General features: G+C 32.5%; 2 protein-coding genes across 2 annotated transcripts in view; one reads left to right on the top strand and one right to left on the bottom strand.

Moving 5' to 3' along the window:
* The first annotated feature begins 1411 nt into the window (after positions 1-1411).
* Positions 1412-3473, top strand: LOC105146060 (deoxycytidylate deaminase). Its single transcript, XM_011056099.2, has 4 exons — positions 1412-2366; positions 2485-2717; positions 2940-3153; positions 3235-3473. The coding sequence occupies exons 1-4, from the start codon at positions 2344-2346 to the stop codon at positions 3335-3337; spliced, it is 573 nt and encodes a 190-aa protein (XP_011054401.1). The 5' UTR covers positions 1412-2343; the 3' UTR covers positions 3338-3473.
* Positions 3474-3937: 464 nt separating this feature from the next.
* Naa15-16 (N-alpha-acetyltransferase 15/16) overlaps positions 3938-26582 on the bottom strand; it is a 42812-nt gene continuing 20167 nt past the window's right edge. Inside the window, exons 9-11 of the mRNA XM_011056102.2 lie at positions 7894-8087; positions 7456-7564; positions 3938-7335 (exon numbers count right to left, since the gene is read on the bottom strand). Coding sequence (XP_011054404.1) covers positions 6827-7335; positions 7456-7564; positions 7894-8087 — 812 coding nt within the window. The 3' untranslated portion in view covers positions 3938-6826. The remainder of the gene's footprint in view (positions 7336-7455; positions 7565-7893; positions 8088-26582) is intronic.

Raw genomic sequence — 26582 nt, 5'->3', positions numbered from 1 at the left:
AAAGTCGAAATTATTTTTACAATATCATATGAAGACTTATTCTTCGTCGCTTTCTGTAAAGTCCATTCGCAAAGTCTAGTTTGGTATCTTGTTGGAAATTCTTGTACAGGATCGGAATTAATCCCGAGTTTTCTCGTCTTGCACTGGAATAATTTTGTCAATGAGTCAGACAATTATATGCTATATATATTTTAAAATCAAGTTACAAAATTAATTTAATAGTATACTTTAACATACAATTTTTGTCGCTTTTTTTATTTTATTAAATGTTCTCCCACTAGTAATAATAATGTTAGTAATAGTACTATATCTTAATAACAATACGAATTTAATACAAATATTATATAATTTATGTATGGATATACATATAATGATTATTTTTTTAAATCCAAATTGTTAAGTAAATAAATTTAAGCTTTATGCAAATAATTTGCTTATTTTTCGATGATTGCTCTAACAAAAAAATATGATTACGAATGTATATATTTAATTTTTTAACTGTTATTTTAAAATCATTTTTAGGTATTGGAGACATCCCGCCATTCCAGAATATTGTTAATTATTAATTTATATTATATATTAGGTGTTGGAATTAATTCGTAGCGTTTTTTAATGAAAGAATGTTATTTATTTCACATGAGCATTAAAAAATACATTAATGAAAGTACTTCCCATCACTTGTAAAACGCTACGAATTAATTCCAACACCTAATACTTTTCTATGATAAAATACATGCAGATATATTACGAGATTATATTTAACAAGTTTCGATTTTTGTCGATTTAGATAATTTTTTTATAAAAATACCTTATGTTCTTTTATCAATGATATCGTGATTACATGAATTTAATTAAAAATGTGGATACAAAAAATGAGATAAGTCGAATGGATACCTTTATATTAGCCAGGTATTAATAATTAAAATTTTGGGAAAATGCAGAAAAAAAAGATTGTTAAGTTTTATATATAATAACAAATTTTTCAGAAAGCATACTTAGTTCTTTAAAATCTCGTTATTATCAAGTTCGATTTATCTCGAACAGTTGGTACCCGAGATACTTTTGTATTCATACATATAAAAAATTACAATAATGCATGTATTTTATTATTATTAAATATATTCCTTCGTAATCACCGTTCCATAAGAAAATCATTTTATCTTTTTATTTTTAATAAGAGATGATTTGTAGTAATGTGTGGCAGAACATATAATTTCCTCGCAAATTTTGATATTATATTAAAAATGCAATAAAAATGTAATTAAGATGCTACCAATTATTTATATCATAAGTGGTCTGAAAGATTTAGAATTCACATCCTTCTGTAATAAGACCGCTGGTGTTTGACGGATTGCTTAACTTTTTTTTGTGAATGGATCTTATGAATTTGACGTAGAATCAGAATACATCAAGTTCGTTTTTCTATGAAGATTTTTTTCTTCTTTGTATCGGATACTAACCTTATCACAACGTGGAGGGACCTTGATCAAATTATTGGGATAATTATCTTAAATGCGATGAAAATCTTATCGTAAATGTATTAATGACTTTTTATCATGATATTAATAAGTTTTATAATATAATCGCAAATTAATAGTAAGTACGATCTAATTATTATTAGTATTTTCATTCCACATTTCAATATTTCATTAAACATTGGTTTAGAAAATTTGTGTTATCGTATATATTTTCGACATTTTCGTATAATACCTCATTACTAAATTTTGTTAATTATGCTCCTATAATATAATTCTTATTATATTTCGAACATTTTTTATTATACATTGTATTGTAAATAATTATTGTATTATTAAAGGATTACAATAAAAGATAATATTAAAAAATTATGCAATATAATTGTTAATTATTTTATTGTATTTCGCTAATCATAATGCAATATGATTTTAGCGAAATATAATAAAATAATTAAAGAAAAAAAGAGATATAAAATTAAAAAATAAATTTCAAACCTGCAAAAACCGACTAAATTTATTAGTAACTCGTTTTTTTACGGGGGAATACTTACAAAGAAGAGGATCGCCATTAAAAATTGGCGGGGTGGTGGACCAATCACAAGTGATACCCGTATGGCGTCACTCTGATTGTAGGCTCTCTAGTTTAATCGATCTTTTGGCGTCTTTATATCTTATGTGTGATTCTCATGAGTTTAGATGACAATTGGCGGGAATTCTTCACATTTCTGTTCTGGTTCTCTACATATAGGTTAAGTTTTTTTCAAAGGCCCGTTATATCTGTCTAACAGTATTTAGATAATAATATACAAATATTTAATATCTGATCTGTGGTCTCTTGTGAGTAATTTAAATAAAGGCTTAACTGGCAATGGCTGGAACATTATGCGAACGGTATATTTTTATTCAATAGAAAAATATATTTATTCCTGTAATAAGTATATAATATAGGAATAGGTACATTTAGATGTATGTATTCATAATTCGATTATTATTGGTTTTATCAATATAGAGACAGTTCTAAAAGAACGACGTACATTGATTGGGACGAATATTTCATGGCTATTGCATTCCTTTCTGCTAAACGGAGCAAAGACCCTTGCACTCAGGTCGGTGCATGTATCGTTAATAATGACAAGAGAATCGTCGGTATCGGGTACAATGGGATGCCCACAGGATGTAGTGATGATGAGTTCCCTTGGAAAAGGGGTCTCCACACTAGTTTAGAATCGAAATATCTTTATGGTATAATACATATAATAAACCATTTTTTTTACAAATATATGAAAAAATAAATTTCCATAGACAACATGAAGTCTAAATCGGGACATATGACATTTTTTTAGATGATTCTCGCAAAAATGCTTTTAAAATATTTCTAAGACGTCTTATATCCCAATTTTAAACTTTGTCTAGGATTATTTCGTTATCAAAAGCACTAATCAATTTATTGACATTGGGTTGTAGTGTGTCATGCGGAAGTTAATGCGGTTCTAAACAAAAATTCGAGCAATGTTAAAGACTGCACAATATACGTTGCTTTATTTCCATGCAACCAGTGCGCGAAAGTAATAATACAGTCCGGCATAAAAACTGTGATTTACATGTCCGACAAATACGCTCATAAAGTCGAGACTATAGCCGCGAAACGAATGTTTGATGCTACGGGTGTAATATATAGGTATTTATTTTTTGAAATTGCTGCATCAATTTATTATTGCAATAGCAAAGATCTTACGACATATTTTTAATTTCGTTTTAGGCAGTACATCCCAAAGAATCAAAAAATAGAAATTAATTTCAGCGATATTAACTGGACTGAGATGAATCAATTACCGCAAACTCCGACCAAACAAGAAGATTAAGAAATGAGAATTAATATCATTATGGTGATCACTATTGTTGTATCTTACATGAATAAATATCTTAAGAGATTATTAAGTATATATAAAAATATTTATTTAGCAAAAAATAATTAATAAATTAATAAAAATTGAGAGGTACTTTGTTTCTATCATTGTGATAGCAATAAAAAAATTGTTGTCTCTTTTCATATGTTTCTATTCATTTATTTATTTTTTCACTTGACATTTCATAGAGTAAATCCTTTTCAAATAATATTAACCATCAGATAGCACGTGAAAATACAACTTATGATTGTATTGCTGGATATTGATTTTGGTTTTTTGTTTTTTGGAAGTTCAGAGAGACACTAATATTTACATATAAAAGTATTAATTAAGAGTAGGTACAAATGCAGGCAAAGCAAACCTGCCTCTTTCCTCAATCTTCATGTGACAATCCTGTTTTCTAATATTGATTAACCAAGTGATGTGAAAAAAATAAATAAAACAATGTACAGAAAGCAAAACAATTGCAGTAAGACTAAGATAAATTTAAGTATATAACATAACTCTCTGTTTATGCGTGTTATCAGCTGTACAAATGTAAACAGTGACACAATGTTCTTATGGCGTAATAGAAATATGTAACAATGTTTATTTTCTCTTCGAATTAAGCGGAGTAAAGGTAGACCAGTTTTACATGATATAATGTTTCCATAATGATGCAATATAATAATAAAAGGAAACGATTAAACAATAAAGACATTTGATACATATATATATATATGTATATGCGCGTGTGTTAATACGTGTTTTATGTACATACTATACATATTCAAATTCGTTCAATTAAAATGCTATTTCACTTATTACCTCAGTTATGAATATGTGAGGATGTTAGAGACAATGAGCATGATTATACATTGTGGAATTTGAATTCATCACATAGAAGTTATTTTACATATTATAAAAATTGTAGAAAATTGAGATTATAGCATAGAATACTATGTTATAATCATATATTAATATAGTATAAATCAATAAATAAGATTTAGAATGTCGCTTATCGAAATAAAATATTGGCATTACGATTCACATGAATACTCTTTCACTTTTGTTATATATTTGATACGTTAGAGTGAGCAAGTGAATTGTTACAACTATTCACATTAATCATTACAATAATTACATCATCTTTAAAGTAAAATGTTGATAGAAATCTGAAAATTCGTAGATCTTTGTAATTACTGTGAAGTAATATAAAATGCCAAAAATTTTATTATATCATAGTAATGTTCAAATATCATAGTAATGTTCATATCTGTACACAAAATTATTTAATTACATAAGATATTTCTTTAGAATAGAATTATATTAATTCTGTGTGATGAATTCCAATTATATTCAGAAATGGAAGAAGATATGGTTTAGAGAAAAACCCAAGCTAACTTGTCGTGCAATATCGTGTTGGGGATTGAAAGGTGAATCTAGATTCAGTTCTCGATAAATTTGAATGCAACTCGCAATTAGCATTATTTATTTTCTATCTTTTTGATGTCTTTCTATATATACGCGTGATAAAAGTTTTTACATCGAGGTAATAACCTTCGATAAAGATTGGAGCAATTAATATGTGATGAACACATGAAAATTACATACAAAGCTCATTCGTTTTATAGAAAAGATATTCAAATGAAAAGTAAAAAAATTCAACAATATTAGATTCTTCAGTAGATTCTTCAATAATAGGTCATGAAGTCGAATAATTGCTTTTAATAAATTAAATAGAAATATACACAATAATGTAATAGTTCATATTGTTTTAGGAGTCAACTTAAATATTTACCAGTTTCTTCTTTTATCAGCTCTAGAGTAATTTTATCGCAATTAAACAAAAGCGATTATATTAAATTTTTTCTTAATCTCACAATTCTATAATTTTGAGAAAGTATTTCCATACATTTACGGAAGGAATAATAAAAAAAAAATGATTTGAGGACAACCGATCTTACTTTGTTAAATTATTCCATCGACTCATCACTCGTCATTTTGTGATAATATATTTTACGCGGATGATTGGGGAGGTAAATATATATTATAACTAATACAATCAAAAACGTAGATATCTACTATATGTTTATGATTATTGTTATGACGTGTTTGAGTAGGTGATAAACATTCAATATTGATCGGCGGCGAACTCATTTGTCGCTCATTCGAAAGAAAGTCGTAAGACATTATACACTTATTGATATAGTACCTGAAATATGTACAAATATTATTTAATAGCTCGATAGTATCTATGTCATCTCGTATTGAAAAAAATTTTTTTATGGGAAAACTGAAAACTTATAAATATGCAGTTATTTTCGGAATTCAAACGAGGTAATTATAACATCCTTTGACTTGTACCGGTAGGCTTTTAAAAACCTTGTATTTATTAAAATTTCCGCAATCCGTCGATGTACATATGTACGATGATATTCGCTATTAACACACTAACGGCCTTTCGATTTATGATATACTTTGGTAGTTTGCGTATACAAAACGCAGTTTATCGTTCCTATAGTAACTTTCACAGAGACTTTCGCAAACGGACACTACTTCCTTATTGACTTCTCGATGGAATATCAGGGCTCCAATCCAAACGTAGATCATTACCCTGGGCAAAAAACGCAGAAAATAAAATGTGTCTAGAAAGAAAAGCATTAGAATCATTTTGTTCATTGAAATCAACAGTTCACGGATGAGGCGAACCAGAAGTTAGTACACGATGTGGGAACGGAGTCCATCCAAAATGCGACGACGGACATGCACGGTACAGTACTTGGTGCTTCGATGATCATCTAGCGTTTTGCAGCCTCTACATAGTAGAGTATTATGTAGGCATCGCTGGAAATTGTACACCTTAAGTCGAGTAGAAATATTCGCTTTAGAGCGCGCGTATGTATGTATACAAGTCTTGTCTTTTTGTACCAATGTGTTAACTCGCACGTGTTATTTTACACACTGCACGTCCCGTACCACAAAACAGTCCGCACTTTCATCGATTATTCCCCTCCCATCCTCATCCCACCTCTCGTATTTAGCGTCGCTGCTCACGATAAGCGGAACGTGTCAAATTAATCGATTGTTAACTAATATTTAGCTAAGTCGTCCTCTCTTTTTTCTCATTATTTTCCTTCCTGTAAAATTTCTGGACCACGTTCCAGAATCTATAGGCGGTCCGCACCTCGTTGTATTATAATTTATTAGGATTGTTTTATCCAGCATTGTCTCAGCACTGTTCGCACTACGTGAAATATCTCGAAGAACAGTTCGTATGTAACACATGCTTTACTCGATTAATTATCTTGCCAATTTCGTTTCATTTCTTTACCACGGCACCAAAAACGTGATTTTTAACGTCCTCTAACGCAGATCAGAAGAAAGCTTCCGTACCCCGGCTCTCCATGGACTTGTCTAATTACGATAATAGATTCAGTGACGCTGCAATAGCGCGTACCTGGATCAGTTTTTGATTGAATTCTCTTTCTCTTGATGATTGTTGGTTTTCGGTTCGGGCGGCCGAAACGCGGTAGCGAATGGGAATCGCACGTGGCATTTCGTCATGTAATCGGCTATCGTATCGTCACAGTGTCCGAAGTCGCCGTTGCGCAATGCATCAAGCACCTTCGTGCAGTTCTGTAGCGTCACGCCTTCGAGTTCCTCGATGCTTGTCACAAGGAATAGCGCCTTCGTCTGTGCGGACGGGTCCAGAATGTATAACATCCTTGAGCCTTGCAGCAGATGCGGCAATGAATTCCTGTTCTTCTTCAAGTACTCAGCATTTAATTGAGCTGCCTTCGTACTGGAAAAGATTCCGGCGGTCTGACGCTTCACTACCTCGCCTACTGCTCCTTCCAACGGTGACTTACTGGTGTGTAACAGAAAACGGACTAAACACGTATGTAGATCTGGATTATTCATGTCCAACCTATGAGCGCGTTTTATCGAGCGTAGCATGAGAAGAGTACGACCTGTAAGAGAAATAGATATTTATTATCTCGCATCAACTTATTGTTAGTCAGTATATAAAATAATTTTCATCAATTGCAACTTGATTTACGTGTGTGCGCTATTAAATATATTTCTAGTACCTTTCCGAATATATATCTCGAAAGCCATAAGATGCGTCTCTATCCGATTCGACGCTAATTCCTGCAAGGGCTGTAAAAACTTTATCGCTTGTTCTAGTGGATCTTCAACCTGAAAAAATATATTTAATTACTGTTAAAGAAATTATACGAGATATTTAAAAGATCGAGACCTCAGAATATCTCGAAAGATATAAATTTTATAAAAAAATGTTTCAAATAAAAGTTGTAAGATTTAAAAAGATTTATTTACTGATTTTATCAGTTTTACTTTGCATGACGTTACCAAGATCAGAGCAAAAATTTTTTTTAATTTTGTGACTGGTGTATTCTTTTATGTCTTTTATTTAGAGATATTTAAAAAATATTTCAACGCTTTAAATGATAAGGCAAAATAATTTAAAAGACAACATTCTTCTATCATCTCACTGTTTAACTAACCCTTTCCAGTTTTTCCGGAATTAATTCATCTAGTGTAGGCTGCTCAAGATCAGAGTCATTCTGCTGCCGAGATTTGTTATGTTGCTCTCTTTTCTCTTGAGCCTGGGCGGCTTGCTGTCGTTCGAGTTCGGCCTTTCTGCGCTGTTTCCTCTGTTTGTTTCTTAGTTTCTTCAATTCGGATGGCGCCAAATTTTCTGTAACATACAGCAAAAATAAAAACGTCTTTTAATCTTTAACTCATATAAAGATAATCAATATGTATATACATGTATGTAGTAATCTTGCGATCGAAGAGTTCGAAAAAAGCGCGCAGAAAAATCGTTTTGCCCGTTCAACAAATATGATGTAAAATGAATGTTGTTTGCAGTCATATTTGTTATTATTTTAATTTAAACAAAAATGGTTTACAATAACAATGATTAAGCTTCGTGATTCAACAAACGATTACTCAATAGTATCGCATATAAATGTGGCAAGCTGCGTTTTGAATTTTTTTCATTGTTACGCAAGTTTCCCCCCCCCCCCCGTTTTCTTAAAACGATTGAGACCAGTTTCGACATAATTTCCGCCGCGACTTCCACAAATATCACCATAATCTTTTCGCAGCTCTTACTGACGTACTTGCCAAGGTTGCACGGTACTCTCTGACACGTTGGATAAAACATACAGTCCGGCCGGTTTCGCAGTAATTTTTCCCACTTTTCCTCGCCTTCGTTCGTGGCCAGACCTACTGACAGTTGTTTAGTAGGTCTGGCATGCGTGCACGTGCCTCGCGTGCTCGTTAGTCACGTGCACGCCCGGCGGGTATCGTGGGACGGTGGCAGAAGTAGAAAGGAGCCCTGCCACGTGAATGCTCGTCAAAAACCGTAAATATCTAGAGCGTTCTGCGAAAACGCAGATTAACTGTGGATAATCGCAAGAAATCATACACGCGTCTTGTCAGTAATCGTAAGTAGACGGCAACGTAATGACAGAATACACTAAGAAAAGTCCGAGATATGACGCAGCATCCGATCTGAATCTTTATTAATTCGCTAAATCCTCTTACACCGGGAATAGTCACTTGGGGCATTTTTACTCTTACTAGCGGAGAGAAAATTGTTATAAAATATTGTTTTGTATGGATATTATTTAGTATATTTAGTATATTTTTTCTTCTTTTTAATAACTGTTCTTTACGAATCTTTAAGCGTGCAATTCCATCGAAAACTCGCAATATAAAATCATTATATTAATTACAATTTTTATTGTTTAGAAACAGTAATAAGCTTACGATAGTATTTTTAAACAAAATCCAGCAAGCAAATACTTAATGTATTTGTATACTTCTTTTAATATTCGTTTAATTTTTTTTTCAGAAAATTATGATTAAATCCATATGTATAATATTATTAAATACCAATAAATCGAAAAATGATCAATAATAAATAATATGTTGTTAATAATAGTCATTTTAATTCAAGTTATAAAAACGTCTCAAATGATCGTTCACATAAATAGAAAAAATTATCCTTCCAGGCTTAATTAAACTCTTTTCCACGTAATAAGTACATTAAAATAGATCTCTTGAAAATTATTCTACATTTTCTACGATTCTACATTTCTTAGAAGACTGCTTAGTGAAATCCTTTCGCGTGCAATAAATACGATAAGAATGACTAATGTACCTCATTAAAAATTATAATGTGGTTTAATTCACATAAAACATTCTCTTATTATTAAAAAAATATTTATGAATATTCACATATATTTTTAATATCACAGAATAATATAATTTTCAGAATTTTTTAATAAATTAATATTGGATAAGTTAGTAATCTACAAAATAGAAAAGTTATACTTAGGTAATAACTGTATTTTCGATGTACAATATATTCTAATATTTTTATCGATCAACTGACTTGAAAGATCAGTTGATTAATGAATTTTCGCTACGCAAAAAAGTGGGACATAAAGTTTCGATTGTTGCGCTAATCCCCGAGGTTAGCCTACTCAGTGGGCATCCACTCTTTAATTACCGCCACATTAATTTGGCATTATAGTGCGAAAATCAGCGCTTTCCAATTATGTAAGAACTAGTCAATGCGTTATTAAAACGCGGTAGACCGTTGTGTCCGTTGCTATGCTCTGTAAATTCGCAAGTTGTGTAGGCGTTACCGCAGAGAGGATTCACTCAATTCCTTGAAAAACGAATTCCACCAACGTATTTCTTATATTATATAAGAACTATTTTACGTGTTATTTTGGCGAATGCATACGTTGCAGTCTACGATTTCAAATTATCGATGCATGTCGTCTGCGATATCATTCGTATAATTAATACGTTCATTTGCTACAACAACATAACTTAAAAAATAAAGATTTCCAGGAAATTAATTTCAATTATTAAATCAATTCAATATTTCAATCATTAAAATGTTATAATATTAATTTGAAAATGCAATTTTTGTGTAATAATTGATTGTAGAGAAATAAAAATATCTTTTTTTTTATAAATATTTTCGTTCTTTTTCTGTAATTAAAAATGATAATTTGAATTACGTCGTTATTGTAGTAAATGAGCGATATAAGCAGAAATTATTTTACTTTTTTTTCATATCAATCATATTCTCTTGTGTCATTTCAATATTATTATTGCGGCGTAATTTTCTGACAAAAATGGTAAAATTATCAAAAGATCACGTTCAAACGTGATTCATTATAATTGGTACCAATCCAAGAGGTTCTAGTTGTAATGCTGGGCGACTGCGGAAACTTTCACTATTAATTGGGCATCGGTATGCAAGGATTAGTGACGAGGATTTTTCATCCTTGATAAAGTAAAGGAGGACCTTGAGCGCGTTCAGGAATGTAGAGCAACAGGCGGCACCAACGTGCAAGCTTATGTAAATTGCATCCCTCTACGCACACGTAATTACGTGCGTTAATCCATATCAAATTTGCAACATTGTTGTGTGAATTTAAAAATAATTTTCAACAACACCAAAAAACCAATTATTCTCGTGAATCGATCAGGCCCCCGCGAATCATCGTGATTTCCTTCTGTGAAACACAATGGTCCCGTGCTCTCGGAGGATCATGGCATTCATATGCAAATTACCATGTCGTTTCTCCGATGTTATTCATTCGGTAACTTACGCGTAGCGAATTTCGCAGTAATTTCAGTCATGTTAGAAAGCGCGATGCAGGGCGATGCACTTGGAAATCAGTGGCCGAATTTGCCTCTGATTTATGCGCGACATAATAACGCGTCTTCGGACGGCGCGTTCCGCGAAATTAAATCGTTTCCTTGGTCGCCTTCGAACCGACCGCGCCTTGACGTTGCACCGTTATGTCCCACGAGTGATGTGTTCCCACGCGATTATTGGAACAATTCACGTGAACAATATATATGCGACAGGCCCACAATATATATGCGTAGGCACGTGACAGGTCTAAAAAATGAGAAAAGTTTCTTTTGTTCAGGTCGCAGTTTTCTATATGCAAAAATTCTCAAACTTATAGAAACTCAAAAGACACAGGAATTTGTCAAAAGTAGAGAATCTTTCAAAAATAGTATTTTAAGCTTTAAATCCTTTTTTAAATTTAAATTTCATTTGTTTTTTTAACGAAGTTACAGCTTTGAATTTTGAGATTCTTAACGTTATTTTTATTCCAGCCCAATGGATTAAATTTAATTTCGATTCCATTTACTCTTCAATTTTTCTTAGAACTAGAATTCTTAGAACTAGAAGATAAAGAGTTAGTTGACCGAAATAAAAGTTAAACATTGATGGAAACGGACATTAATTGGAATTCCAATAGATTCAATTTGTATAAAAATACAAATCAAACACTTATAGTTAAATTTATTGAATATTCTACTTAAGATAATCAGAAATTCAATTACGATAATCAGAATTTTAATTACTATGAATAGAATGCATTTTATACCTCTTGTTGATACAATTAGAATATTTTTCTCACGATCAGTGTAACATTCTCTTAAATAACACGTTTAAAAATAATAAAACACAGCTCTAATTTGTTATCAAATAGAAATAATCCTTACTTTGAGAAAAACATTTCGCGGGAAACATTTAACTCATTTATATGTAATAACGCGTTACAAACATCGATGATTTTCCTACGGCACCCACAGAGTGATTTATGTAATCCATTGCAACCTTCCCAATGCGTTGCAACTTAGCCCATATCCCGTCGTGCCGTGATGAATGGATCGTGCTGAATTCATATCTATCTGGAATATATTCGCGCGGCATGCGAATTATACATTTTTCATCATCTATGCATCGAATAGCTCTAATCCGCCGTGGAGGCCGCGTGCAGGAATATCGCCTATTTTTTTCTGTTTACAGCGATCCATGATCCACGCAGTTATTATCATCTCGCGTGTGGGCGAGATGAATCGCTGACATGTTTTAACAGAAGCATGATTTCTGAGCCGAGGTCGCGTTCGACGCGAGAGATGTACGACTTCGTGTGCAACAAGTTCAGTCGGATTTACCGCGTAAAATAATCGCGATTATGCAAGGGTTGCAGAAATTGCGGGGGCGGCGAGGACGGCACGCGGGAAAGGATGCCACGCTTCAAACGCCCCGTCATTAGAATGCAAAGTCAAAGAAAAGGCACGCGAGTTACGTCTGTCACTGTTCTCTTGATTGAGCACGCAGGAAACTCGGAGATTTTAATTTCGCAAAGTAAGTTCTTCCTCGCGCCTCTCTTGCGAAGAAGGCCTTCCTTTCGCGACGTGTCTTAGGCGTCATTGAATTAGAATGATTCACTTAAAACGCAGCAATGATTCTGCGACAAACGCAATGAAGAGAAAATCAACGAAGCAATTACGCTAACGTAATCGCTACTCTTGTTAATCCTATTTTGTTGTGTTATGTTATCTTGTTGTATTATGCTAAAAAATTAACGTTTGCAAGTATATAATGTGTTAATGAATTATAGGACTATATAATACAAAAAATTATACAAAAAATAATATACAAATATAATGAGATACGCAATATTGGTAAAATGATCGAAATTAATTCAATTTTTTTTTATATCAATTCTCGATACTTATGAATTAATTGTGAAAGCTTCTCACTGTAATGTGCTCTTGAATTGTGACGTCAAAAGCGAGAAAAATATATTTAAAAAATTCTTACAAGTATATAAAAATATAAGTATTTTAATAAAACAACAACAACAACAACAACACTTACAATTGAATAGAATAAAACATTTATAAGATATTAAAAACTCCTTGTATTCCACTAATCAATGAATAACTGTATATTTGAAATTGAATTATATCTAAGAGACTAAAAAACAGAACAAACTATATGATAACTGTCGAATTGAAATAAATATGATTTTATTCTATTCCAAAATAAAAGGAAAAATTTTGATATTTTTTACAAGTGTATTCTATCAAATACAAGTATTGTTTTATTGAAAAATACTTCAATTTAATGTATTTTGTAAGAATTTTTATTGTTTTTTTGCTTCCGACGTCATCAATCTGAAGAGCTACGGTGAATAGTCAGGTGCCTCAATTGTGAATTAATTGTGAAAAAAAAATTGCTGTAAGAAAAAATTCAAGCACATTTCGTGTTACGTGATCTTGGTCGATGCGGTTTTTTTTTTTTTTTTTTTTTGAGGAAGTCAGCGGCTAGAAATTCAAGAAGTGCATCCAAGAAATCGTTTTCACGACATGAATTGCGATTATGCGCAGTAATTTAATCTAGTTCCGCGTCTAATTCCCACACGGCGTACACATCACGACACAGATCGCCCGCAAAAAATCTATCCTTTAATTGCGGATAGATTACATTCTTCCGATACCGACATAATAAACGCGCATAACGGGGAATATAATCAACGGTCGATTAATTACGCCGGCTACTGCAAATGTTACGCAGCTGTTACCTTGCCGAACGCAATCAGTTCCGTTAAATGAGTAGAATACGATAATCGGTGAAGCACGATTTCTTTTACACCATATGACATAGAGCATAATCAACCTATTTACGGGATATACGAATATTTCATACTGGATAATGTCAGAATAACCGACGATGATGCCAGCAATGGCCGTATATAATTGTAAGAAAAGAAGTCATTAGCGTAATCGCCGTTTCAGCCCCGTATCTTGCCCTGACGAATAGTCGACCTCCGCAAATACAAACTCTCCGTTACAACGGTTTGCTTTTATAACACAGAGAAGTGTTTATATTAGATCAGCAGAAAAGTAGTACGCTCGCTCGATGAGACGCTTTGATTCTCCCGATAATCACTGGTCGCGAACTCGTTAACGCTCCCCTTACGTCATCCTAATGAATAGGAAAGGATGATGTGCCATGCACGTCAATGACGTTACAATTCAGTCAAAGCCAGTATATGAATACGAGAACACTACTTTACACCAAAAAGTCCAATTGTCAGTGACTATTACCGACTACACGTTTACAATACCAATTGCGCAATAACGGATGAGTACTATTTTACACCTCGAGAGACAAACTTGTTTGTTTCCAGCTAAATTCTCGAGAAGTTTCCAGACAATATAAATGTCCAAAAAAGGGACATAAGATATCTTGAAAACATCTTTATGACATGATTCCTCAAAACCGAAATATCAAGAAGTAGAGTTACTTCTTCATAAAATTATTCTCCTATTCTATAAATTCTGTATAAAATGTTCATTTATATTTCAGACAGTTGAAATATCTTGATCCGATCATTTCGCTTCTCGACGCGTTTAAAGATTCTTTGCGAAACACTAACAATTCGCGCGGGAACGAAGTGGAAAGTAATAGCGATATTTCTGGTTTGTAATAAAAGAAACTCGCGCGGGAGAAATTGCACCATAAATTATAACGCTGCGAGGTATCATGTCAAGCCCGCTATATTCAAGGGTGCTGCAATTAAATTATTCTCAAGACGGATGTAGCGTTAATTGACAAAGGCGCGGTTCTGGGAACAATTTCTTTACACACGCCTACACAACGCACAGGAAGCATCAGGAGGTGCACCTATGGTCTATGCTGTTCATTTGCCGCAGTTGCATCCGATTATTTTCAGACCGGTTCAAAAAACGTGACTCATTAGTCCACGACGTTTTTAATTTAATTTTGGCTCTAAGAATCCATTTCGCGAGCCAAGCGATCGAAAATAGATTTCGTTTGACTCGGAAACCTATTTATACGGAAATCTATTTCTCTTCATGTGACAAAGTGATATATGATGCTTATATACATAGACATACCATATTTCCTGCGCCACTTGCGCTTAATAGATGGAGATCATTGTCGCAATATCCTGTGCTGAGATCAGTGATTCGTGGAACAGATCTAGATTATGGTCAGTTATTGATACGTAAAAATATAGTCGATCGACAGGCCACATTTCGTCTTTAGAAACATGAATAAGTAAAAAAAAAATCTTTTATTATTTGGATCGCTGTTTCGCGAATTTAAAAACAGCAACTAAACAGGTACATCAATTTTACATAAAATGAGATGATTTATAAAGTATACATATTTATTTGTAACACTGTCGCAAGTCTGTTTCCACGAAAGCGATCTGTTTAAATAAGAGTCAGTGACTCATTCATGGTTATGTTTTCTCTCTAGATGCTCTTACTTCATATTTAAAAATATTTCAAATTCTCAGTAAACACATAATTGCCATCTCCAAAATATTTTAAATGTTATTTTTATTTTAAGATAACATATTTGTTCTAATCTAAAAAAATTTTTATAAATACATAAAATATTTAATATGAGAATTACATTCAGTCAAAAAAATCGCATTAAAATACGCATATTAATGATATAAATAAAAGAATAATATACAAGGTAGATGACATTCCAGATTGTCATATTTATGCACGTATTAACATTCACATTCGTTTACATATGTGCAATTTTCAAAACAAAGTTGAAACACTCGCGATAATTATCCTGTTTTTGTATGATTTAAATAATTAAGGTATTCCTTTTGAAATATTTTTTGGAGGCGTCAATATATGTAGATACGTATGTGTCAGACTATAAATCTAAAAAAAACTCGATTATTCTAACACATCATGTGGGAAAGTGGAAATGGGAAATTGAGCGAAAAATCAATAGCTGAGCAAGAAACGATTTAGAAAACCGTGTTATTTATTCACCTGGAAAATTGGTGCTACATTTCCAGCTGTATAAATCACGTGAGTTTTATTTCTTATATTGCGCACCATCTTTCTCTCCCCCACCCCCCTCTCTCTCCTACTACACGAAAGTATAAAAAATTCAATTCTATGAACACCGGAACACATTAGACACTATTGCGTTACATGAATCCGGCGCGAGCAAAATTGCTTAATTGCCACATATAAAACCAAACATAGGTACATTGATATAACATTTCGTCAAATAGTTCTTATTGCGCATTTTCCACGCGTCTACGTATCATACTTATACGGCCAAAGCCTGAAATTGTTCCTTTCGTGCTGATAGAGCCGGGGAGAGCCGGGTGAAACGAGAGTGGTTCAAATCGCTCGTTTTGCGCCTGATTCCGGCGATACCATCAACCGAGATATATCGGCGCCCGAAGTCTCTCGCCCACGTTTCCTGCCGAAGCGTGTATGTGGCGATTGCACCAGCGGTCTTGTGCGGTGAAGGGTGCACGCGAATGTTCTACGGGGCAAGTGGGCTAGGCGTGGCTCGCGGAGAAATAAGAAAGGGACCGGTGTGCCCGCCACACTTCGCCTGGTGTGTGCTGGTTACACTCGTCTGTGACTATTGGTGTCTATCGACGTCTGCATGGAAAGGCCCCTTACATGGGCGACGGGGGGCACACGGGTGAACCAGCACCGGAATGCTGACTTCCCATGGCGAGAAGTTCGCGAGCCAAGGCTCGCCGAACGCAAAGTATTCGTGTATTTTCTTTCTTTCTTTCTTTCGTTTTTCTTTCCCTCACCAATTGCAGCTTCAAAGAGGCCGCGAACGAGACCGGATTCCCGCAAAGTAACGACGGTCCGACAGAACGGACCGCCTCTTTAAAATTCAGCCGTTACTGAATTTTAATCGTTTTAGAGAGACATTGTGTATTCATCACATGTTGCTTTATCCTAAGCCCATGTCACAGTATACGCATTGACTGAGGATTGCGAATTAGAGATTAGAATTCAACCAGATAATTTTGCTTTTAATCCGTTTCCTTCCGATTGGTTAAATTGTAATCTTCAATTTGCAATTCTTAATCTCCAATACGTAGTGCGATGCGATTTTCATGGCTTTAGACTTCATAGATCTAGAAATAATCAGAATCTTGGGCACCGAAACCTTTATCTCGCGTGGGAATGGCTCGGCGATTTGATTGCGAGAGAATCGAGACATTTTACGGTGCTTGCTAAATTAAATTACTATTTTGATGTTATCAAAATATTTTTCAATGCTACCTATGCTATATATATATATATATATATATATATATATATATATGTGTATTATTTCAGACCACATAACAGTCCTATAAATATATTTCGCGAAAGATGAAAAGAACGCGTGAACCTGAGAATATCAATCTCTATAATAGATCCATATTATGGATACATGACATGAATATTAAGTTCTAAATACGATCATAGTGTTCAGAATGTTACTTCGGCTCACTGTTTTCTGTTTGTTAACAAAAACGCCAACTATTTATTACGAAATGACGTGAGATAGCCAACGACGACAAATCATCATTTTGATGATACAGAGAAAAAGAGATTTACAATCTCGCTGGGAAATTCCAGAGTAATTTAGAAGAAGCTATTGTGTTGAATATGAAGAATGGTTTTTAATTATACTTTATAATTCAATAATTATCACCTTATAAAGCAAGTAAAATGAATATAAAAGATGATGCGCTAATAAAAAATTTATAATATCAATCTTATTAAGTCTATTTTCGACATAACCGATGGATTCTTTGTAACGTAAAATTATTATAAATATGAAAGATTGTCTAGCTAAGAAATATTTAAATTAGATGTTTCGAAATTTATAAAAAGATACGTATGTTTATTCTATGGCATATAAATTCAGCAAAACGGAGGGAACATTTTAAAAAAAGAATGCCATATTTTTCTCTCTAATTTATTTTCTGTTTTACGAGGGCAATTTTCGGCGTGTAATAATATTGTTATGATGATTAGCGCATCGAAATAAAGTCAAAAGCGGTGTTCGTTCAAAAATAAGGCGATCTAATGAAAATTTATGAGACACCCTGGCTACGAGTCACCAGTCAGCGAATCTCTGCATATAATGGCGCTTGTATAGTAAACGCAACATTTAACGCCTCCACAGACAACAATAACTCGTTTAACTGCTGTACTATAGTTATTTTGCCGAGAATAAAGCAACAGCGGAACGTCGATAATAAATTTCAATTTTTCTCGCTATTTTTTGCGGTTAACACAATAGTTTTTTTAGATTCTGGAATTTACGTTACGTAAAAAATGTAAATTCGTCTGTAAATCCTCAAAAATTATCATAAATATCCTAATACGTATATAAATATTAATATTTGATTTAAATATCAATTAATAGTAATTATATTGTAGTAATTTCTGCTAATTTAACACAATTTTTGTTAACTTATTAGAAATGTGCCATTGATTTATAGAATAAAAGCAACGTTCCTTATCGTATTCGCTATTCATGTTACAAGATAAAGTACCATGAAGAATCACGATTTCTCCGGAAAGCACGGCAAATGCGAGACATGATTCTCCCTGTACATGAACGCGTAATTTTATGAGAAAAATATGAGAGCTAAACGAATAGGGCCAATTCCGCAGGAAATCATGGGGAAAGTGAACGGACGTGCCGGCGACGTATAGCGTGTTGACGACAACGACACTTTCGCTGAATATTCTTCTCCCTAAAGGTCGTTGCACGTGTAAAAATACTGGCAACGCGCTGCTGGAATCCATAACGAACAGCGGAACAGAAGCGGGTCAGTTTTAAATCGAATTTCTAATTCCGCGAGCGAAAGGGAAAATCGAATGTAGGAAAGTTACGATGCTTAACTGCGATGAGCGCCTTCAGAATTTCTGCATGAGATTCGATTTCGAAATTTTTGCATGAAATCCTGCCTCTCCTTATAGAGAACATAAGATTTGGCTTTCAAATCGTAACGATGTTTTTAACATTTAAAGCAAAAATAGTATATAATATACTTTTTTGTTATAATAAAATGGGCCGAAATTTTAAAAAATGCCTACATAATACACATTTAAAATCAATTCATGAGACGTCTTGACCTTTATGTCTCAAATTAAAGAAATAACACCTGGCATACCTAATTTGATTGCTCATAACTTTCATAAAAATGAATGTATTATATTTTAAATTATATTTATTAAATTTTTTTAAACGTCACAATTAAATAACGTTTAAACGTTACCAAGCAAATGTATGTAAATATTTTTATTAATAAAAGTATTATTAAGCATTGGAAAAATATTGAAAAGTAGCTGTGTCATATCAAAAAGAAAAAAACGTTTTTAAAATCGATTTAGACATGTCTATTATCTAGATACATTATCAAAATTTGGGCTGAAGTTACCCCAATCTAAGTTATTTCATTTTACTGAAAAATTTACTATAATTGATTATATATATTAATTGATTTATATTTTAAATCAAAAGAATATAAAAAGAATAGTTTTAAACTAACAAAAAATTTAGTTAGATTCAGATCTGAACGTAATTTTGTAGTCAAAGTAATAATTATGTAAGAATCTCAAGATGATGAACAATGCTGCAAAAAGTTTCGATATTCTAGTAATCAGTTTGAGCGGCCTACATAGTTATTTTGATGATCCAACAAAAGTATTTTCAGATGTATATCTAATCAAATTTTAGATCATTCAGTAAAATTGTTTTTTCCGATGAATTATATTTGTGTTTCAAAAGTGTCTGCTTATCCATTTAAGGACAACATTGTTTTTAGATTTTGCATCCTATAATCTATTTCAGAAATGTCAATTGTCATACTATACATAGAACTGTCTAACGAATTTATTGGATTTGTATAAAAAGTTACAGAATGAAGAACTGACCTACTTACATCCAGATAATATTGAGACTCGTCGCGCTATTTTTGATACAAGAAATGGCACGACTTACAAATTTTGAAAGATAATCGGAGTGTTTCTATTTCCGCTCGGAAACGCGACATCTGATAATAACGCCGACTTTGTGCTATCAATTGGAGTCGGAGACGGATGCACGTGTTGCATAGCATGTGCAACGTTTCGTTTGCGATTACAGTTTACGAGTAATACGCGAAGCAGACATGTGTCAGCATAGTTGGCGAGTATAGAAACGCGTCACGGTAAGTTGTGCCAACGGTGAATTAATTGCTGTTGTGTCATCCGTCGGTTTCCATTACAAATACCGGGAATTCTGAATTTCTTTAAGCACGCATCGTCTAAGAGATGCGATAAGACAATACATGCAGTCTCACCGCAAGTATAAAACGACGTCAATGATTTTAAGGTGTATAAGAAATTAATCAATCATAGGCAAATGTAAAAAGAATAATCGACTATGCTTGGTAATTTCTTACGGCTTAAGTCTTAAAGTTCATAAATTTTACGTCTTAAAATTTCATTGTAGACTTAATATGCATGGAATGTTATATTCCTACAACCGCAGCAAGTAGCTGCCGTTAAGTTTTATTTGCATTACTGAAAACAATTATATTGCTGCAAGAACGCAGCAAGAACGCAGCAAGAACATGAATTAATTTTAACTGTTAGCAAACCGTAAATTCATTATAGAAAACGATCATCAATTTAATTGCTTGTCACTGTCGTAATAATTCAGGATATGTTAGGATCCAGTTATTCATTAAAACAATTCAACACACCCTCGGTCATTTTCATAATCCTCTCAAACTGTCAATAGACTTTAGAAGACTCCATCAAATATTAATTTAATTAAAACGAAATTTTAATGGATCTTCACGTATAATAATTATCGGAAATTAAGATATAATTAGAAGTTTATATAGTCCGGATATAATCTGGATATAAATGTATAAATCTACATATAAATATAAAAATCTGCATTGAAGCTTGAAGACTCAAATAGATACGAAGGTTGAAAATTTCACATTACTGACGGATGATTAAAAATCGAGAAGAAATATATTTTTATTTGTTTTCTTGAACAATTAGATTTTTTAATTTTGCATTCCGTAATTTATTTTAGAAACGTCAATTATCACACTATACATAGAACTATCCGACAAATTTATTAAATTTATAAAAGTTAATTTATTTCCATAAGAAACTCGACAATTAATTAATATATTCATTTAAAGTAATAAGTTTGAATTCTCACATAATTTAATATTGAATATAAATATTATGACTTCTCTCCATATATAATGTAATTTTTGTATCAGATGAATAATTCAGATTTCACATTTATCGTTAAATAAAGGCGCTAAATAAAAGTGAAAAGATGTTTTCATGAAATCTTTACGGATAAAAGTGAATACGAAGTGCATGTTCATTTCACAGTTTCTACGTCCCAGATAAGCACAACAAAGCGACATAAAGCGGGTAAAGGCTGTAACACAGTGCACGGTCACAGGGAACAACCTTTTCGCCGTGATCTTGAAATTAATCAATTCAACCCATTTCCCAGCCATGCTCATTAAAATGCACGAGAAACTGTCTTCTCACTTTCATGTAAAATCGCGAGAAAATGAAGGCGCGCACGATGATGAACAATGAGCCGTACACCTGTGGCGAGAAACGCAGGTAATTTGAGTTCGTACGGCGAATATACTTCCTCCCTCTCCCCCCCCCCTCCTCAAAAGAAAAGAATAATAAATAACATCTTCCTCTAAACATAAAATAGAAAGTTTCATTACATATTTATTCGCGTACTGAGCAAATCATTTTTAGAAATTCAAAGATTATAACTATTTTATATAAGAATAAGAAATAAATGTGCTTCCTCTTTAATAGCTCGATTATATTAAAGTTTCGTTAAATTTCATATAATTATAAACAGCAAACAGAACAGAAAGTAGAAAAATTGTCAAATATTGTAGCATATATTTCAATTGCATAATGTTTAGTTGTATAATGATGATTATGCATTCGTTATATTTACACTATACAATCACATTGAACAAAATTGAATATATATATATATATATATATATATATATATATATATATATATATAACATATTGTCTCGCGTTTTAATAGTTCATTGAAAATTTTCGGATTAAATGCTAAAATCAAACTAATATACGTCGACGTTTATTACAATAACCACATCAATGGGAAAACACAATGTGGAAACTGTAGATATCGAAAGTGATTTCACTGTGATTTTAAAGTGTCATATACACCAGGCAGATTCTCAGGAAGTATTTCAAAGAAAAATCTTTCGAGTAATCTTTTCTCGTGATTTCCATTTGCAACTTTCCAACGAGAGTCACACAAACACGTACATACATTTATGCTTCTGGTCTAAAATTCACGATTGAAAGGACGATATAAAACATAATAAATACAATGGCGCGTTAGAGAAGGTGAAGTTAATTCAACGAGATTGTGCATCAAGCGAAACTGTTCCCGTCAATCTCGCGTGCTAATAAGCACGAACGAAGGTTGACTGAACAATGAGAAGATTATATCTATACGTCTCCAAAGCTTGTACACGTGTCTCTCGCACGTTTTCGATAAAGGCTAATAACACTCTTTCAATAAAGCTATTCGCTTTATTCGCCACTTTATTCATATGCGCATAGTTTTAATACAACGATGCAGCCGCGAAATGTCACGAACCGCGATCGATTATGCTTAGTGAACTATATTGACCAAATAACTGCAGATAACATCTCTTTGATCTCACGATTGACTTGTAAAAGACTATGATACCGGTTCTTTTTATTCAGTGTCCTGATTTAAATGTCCTCGATTTGAATATATCAGCACATTCATTTTTTTTTTAAATTCTGCTGTATAAGTTTCAAAGCAATTTCACTAAATTAAGATTATTTCAGCAAAATAATATTTAATAATAAAAGAAAGTATAAAAATCGCACATTATTAATTATAAACTATATATTAAAATTATACATAATGTGTAACTTAAAAATTAACTACTAAAATATTCCAAATATAAACCGACTTACAATAAATACCCAAAATATATTTATTTGTAAATAAATATTAACAAAATGTTTCCAACCACCTATCGCAATATCGTCATCGTGGCGGAATAATTCTTTTTGACATTTACGTAATTTCATTAAATGATCACAAATAGCATTTCATAATGAAAAAGAAAAAATGTAAAAAGAAAATTGTGTTCATCATATAATTATTTTACGAACTTATACACATAAACTTAAAAATTAATAAAATATTTCAATTTTCCAATAAAGCTGAAATATTTAGATATTTTGTAAATAAATATAAGATATTAACGAAACACTTCCAATGAGTTATATCATCATGGAAAGTACTTTTTTTTTGACACACGATATGCCATGGTCATCTTTTCTTTTCAAGCAAGTGACACCTGCGATCAATCTCTCCCTGACCAATATATTATATTTTCAAATACAGAAGGAAGCCCACAAAGAGTCTGCGCCCAAACGTTTTACAATACGACGACGCGGCACTAAAAAATTGGCAACATGAAGGACGACGACGTACGTCCGACCTTGATAATGCACGGATTTCTTCCAATGAATCATTGCACGATCAGACAATCTGAAATAAGCGCACCCGCCATTCATTCGCAAGAATTTCGACCGATTGTCGCGATTCTTCTCTTCAGAGAATAAATAAACTCGATGTTTTCGAAACAAATCGCGCGCAACTACAGGATTAGTTTTTTCAGCTGAACTTTTTGCACGATTCATCTTTTCTCTTTTTCTCCTCTATGTTCGAGAAAAAGAAAGAAAAGATAAACAGTACAAGATCAGCTAAAAAAAAAAAACAGGCCTCAGCGCTGACTCAAAGCGTTCGCGGGAAAAACACGCGTACGTGTTTGTGAATGAACGGCACTTTAAAAATATCTTCTCATCATAGATCTCATCGGATGTGCGACCAATAGATGCGTCACACAAAACGTCATGGTTCGCACTTGAATAATGCCGTCACAGTCTGAGAATATAATGACGATATTGCGATGAATCGTAATTGATGGAACGAGGAGAAGTGCGGTCGCACGTTCTCCAAATTTGGTCGTGAAAGGATTAATCGTACTTGGATACAGCATCGGTAAATAGATTATCGACGGTCGTGCAAGATTAAATCAATTCGATTCGGTTTGCTGAATATGGAAAATGCGGCATTATCTCAATTAAGAAGCATGATAATAGACAATCTCTTTTCTCCTTTGTTATATACACATGTACATTAATTATTATGAATAGTAATATATATCAAAAGTATATGTTTCATGAAATTTTTTTATGATAATAAGAAAATCAATCTTACTGATCAGTCCAAAACTTTCGCGATCGGCAAGAGACCTGAACTTTCATGCACGCGTGACTAACGTGATGTGAGTTTCGATTCTTTATATTCCAAACGGATTCGTATCTTTACCATACATAATATTCCAATATCAAATATCCAATAGAATTTCTTTTGTAACAATTGCGGAAGATGGTTATCTTTTGCGAGCGATAAATAATAATTTCCTATTATTATCAGAAATTAAACAAATTTTCTGGCCGGTATATTTATAATCTTATTTTAGGATTCTTAAATCGTCTTAAGAAAGTAATGCCTTAAATACAACTATAATTGACTTATCTTAAAATCATATTTAAGACGGTCTTAAGAACCGACTGACTAATGATTATCGATCTTTGAGTTGAAAGGAGTGCAAGAGGCAGAGAAATTTTATGTAAATTATCGAGTTGCTAAAATATAATATAATATTCCGATAGGTATTTTATTTGTACTACTATTTGTACTGTTATTGGTGATTCACTGTTAGACATGTAACCATGAACTTTCTTTACATGTAAATGAATGCTCGTGATTATGAATGAAATTAAAAGTAATGAATGATTTAACTGAAAGTTATAGTAGTTACTTAAATAATGTAAACATGTATATTAAATTTATGAAAATGTACTTTTTATAACATTTTGTAAAAAGTACATTAAAATTCATAAATTTTCATAAAAAATACATTAAATTTATGTAATGTCATGAAATTAAATTCAAATTGTACAACTTAAAAGTATATTAAATTTCGTACAAATTTTTAACATAGTAGCACAAATAAAATACACAATCAGTCTAATTAAGGTAATAGATGTCAGTATGAAATTGTTATGTGTAATTAATTTGATATCGACATTGTTGAACTATCTATTCGCGGCAATTGATATGCGATCGGTGTAACTTACGTTCACGCAAGGTGATTACTTATAAGTGACACTATTACTCACGGTTCGTCCTATCTGTTTCTACGCTCATTAATAGTTTTAAGACAAGGTATAAACATGATACTCATACTGGATATTAAAGCGCATTAGATATGGATAAAATAATATACAACTATGAATTCGCTTTGTACTTATTGCATTCAAAATAGCATTGATATATCTATGAATTACTTTCTATTAATGGACCGTGACTTCTCAGTGAAAGCTGAGAAAGTTCTTATTTCAATTTTGTCCTTATCACATACAGCTGTCTATCAGATAATTATTACGTAATATATATAAGAATTAAGATACATAAATTAAAAAATATGATATACATGGTACTAAATGATGACATAATACGAATGATATTTTGTTTACTATCCCACGCAAGCAATATTTTTCACTGTCACATAAGCGATACTTCGTGTTTATTGTTCGAGATTAAGGAATTTGTCCTGGAGGTTAAGGAATTCGTCCTGAAAAACGAAGATCCAAAAAAGAGATCAAAATAAATGACATAGCCGAGTCTGGCGACTCAAATTTTTTTATGCGGACGAAGTCATTCGGTAAAGAAGTATATATCGGTTTTCCCGTTTCCATTTCCATCCCGGACAGACGCGATTGTATCTCTCGCGTAGATAAGTAAAGATCGTTATGTTCGTCTGGACCACCGTCAAAATAACATAAAGTGCCTAGAACTAGTTAAGAGCGAGATCTCTGATTTTTACAAGCGCAGTACGCGCAAGCAATAAATTATCTTATGCACGTTTATAGCTTGAATGATTAGTCGAAAATAAATATCCAAATGCATCTCAGAAAGAAATCTTTACCTGACAGCGAATAATGTGTACAAGTTTATTGTTTAATTTTATTTTGTCTCTTTTATTTCTTTCCTATTTTAAAAACAACATCTATATATACATATATAATTATGTATGTAAAATTATATTCGAAAGAAATACATGTACAAATTTACAATTATTATAAAAAACAAAATAAAGGTGCCCCTATATAATTTGCAAATCACAAAACGTAGTTCGCAAACGCAGACGCAGAATGAAAATTTGCATTTGTTTTTTCATTACATGCGGTTGATTTTCATGTATGCGTCAGCATTTACGAACTACGTATTGCAATTTGCAAATTATGTAGAGAAGCAGGATCTTCTTAGGATCTTGTTTCTCTACATCCCAAGAGGATCTGCAAATAGTTGATGATGTCAAGTTTT

The sequence above is a fragment of the Acromyrmex echinatior genome, chromosome 8 (assembly GCF_024713525.1).
Source record: "Acromyrmex echinatior isolate Ae372 chromosome 8, ASM2471352v2, whole genome shotgun sequence".
Classification (NCBI taxonomy): domain Eukaryota; kingdom Metazoa; phylum Arthropoda; class Insecta; order Hymenoptera; family Formicidae; genus Acromyrmex; species Acromyrmex echinatior.
Note: the sequence above shows the minus strand (reverse complement) of the source record. Positions and strands in the feature narration are given on the sequence as shown.

Bases quoted from the DNA above. Each gene is read 5' to 3' on its own strand.
- LOC105146060 (XM_011056099.2), top strand. From the start codon at position 2,344: ATGGCTGGAACATTATGCGAACG. The intron at 2,367-2,484 runs GTATATTTTTAT...TTATCAATATAG, and splicing joins GCTGGAACATTATGCGAACG to AGACAGTTCTAAAAGAACGA. The intron at 3,154-3,234 runs GTATTTATTTTT...ATTTCGTTTTAG, and splicing joins GCTACGGGTGTAATATATAG to GCAGTACATCCCAAAGAATC.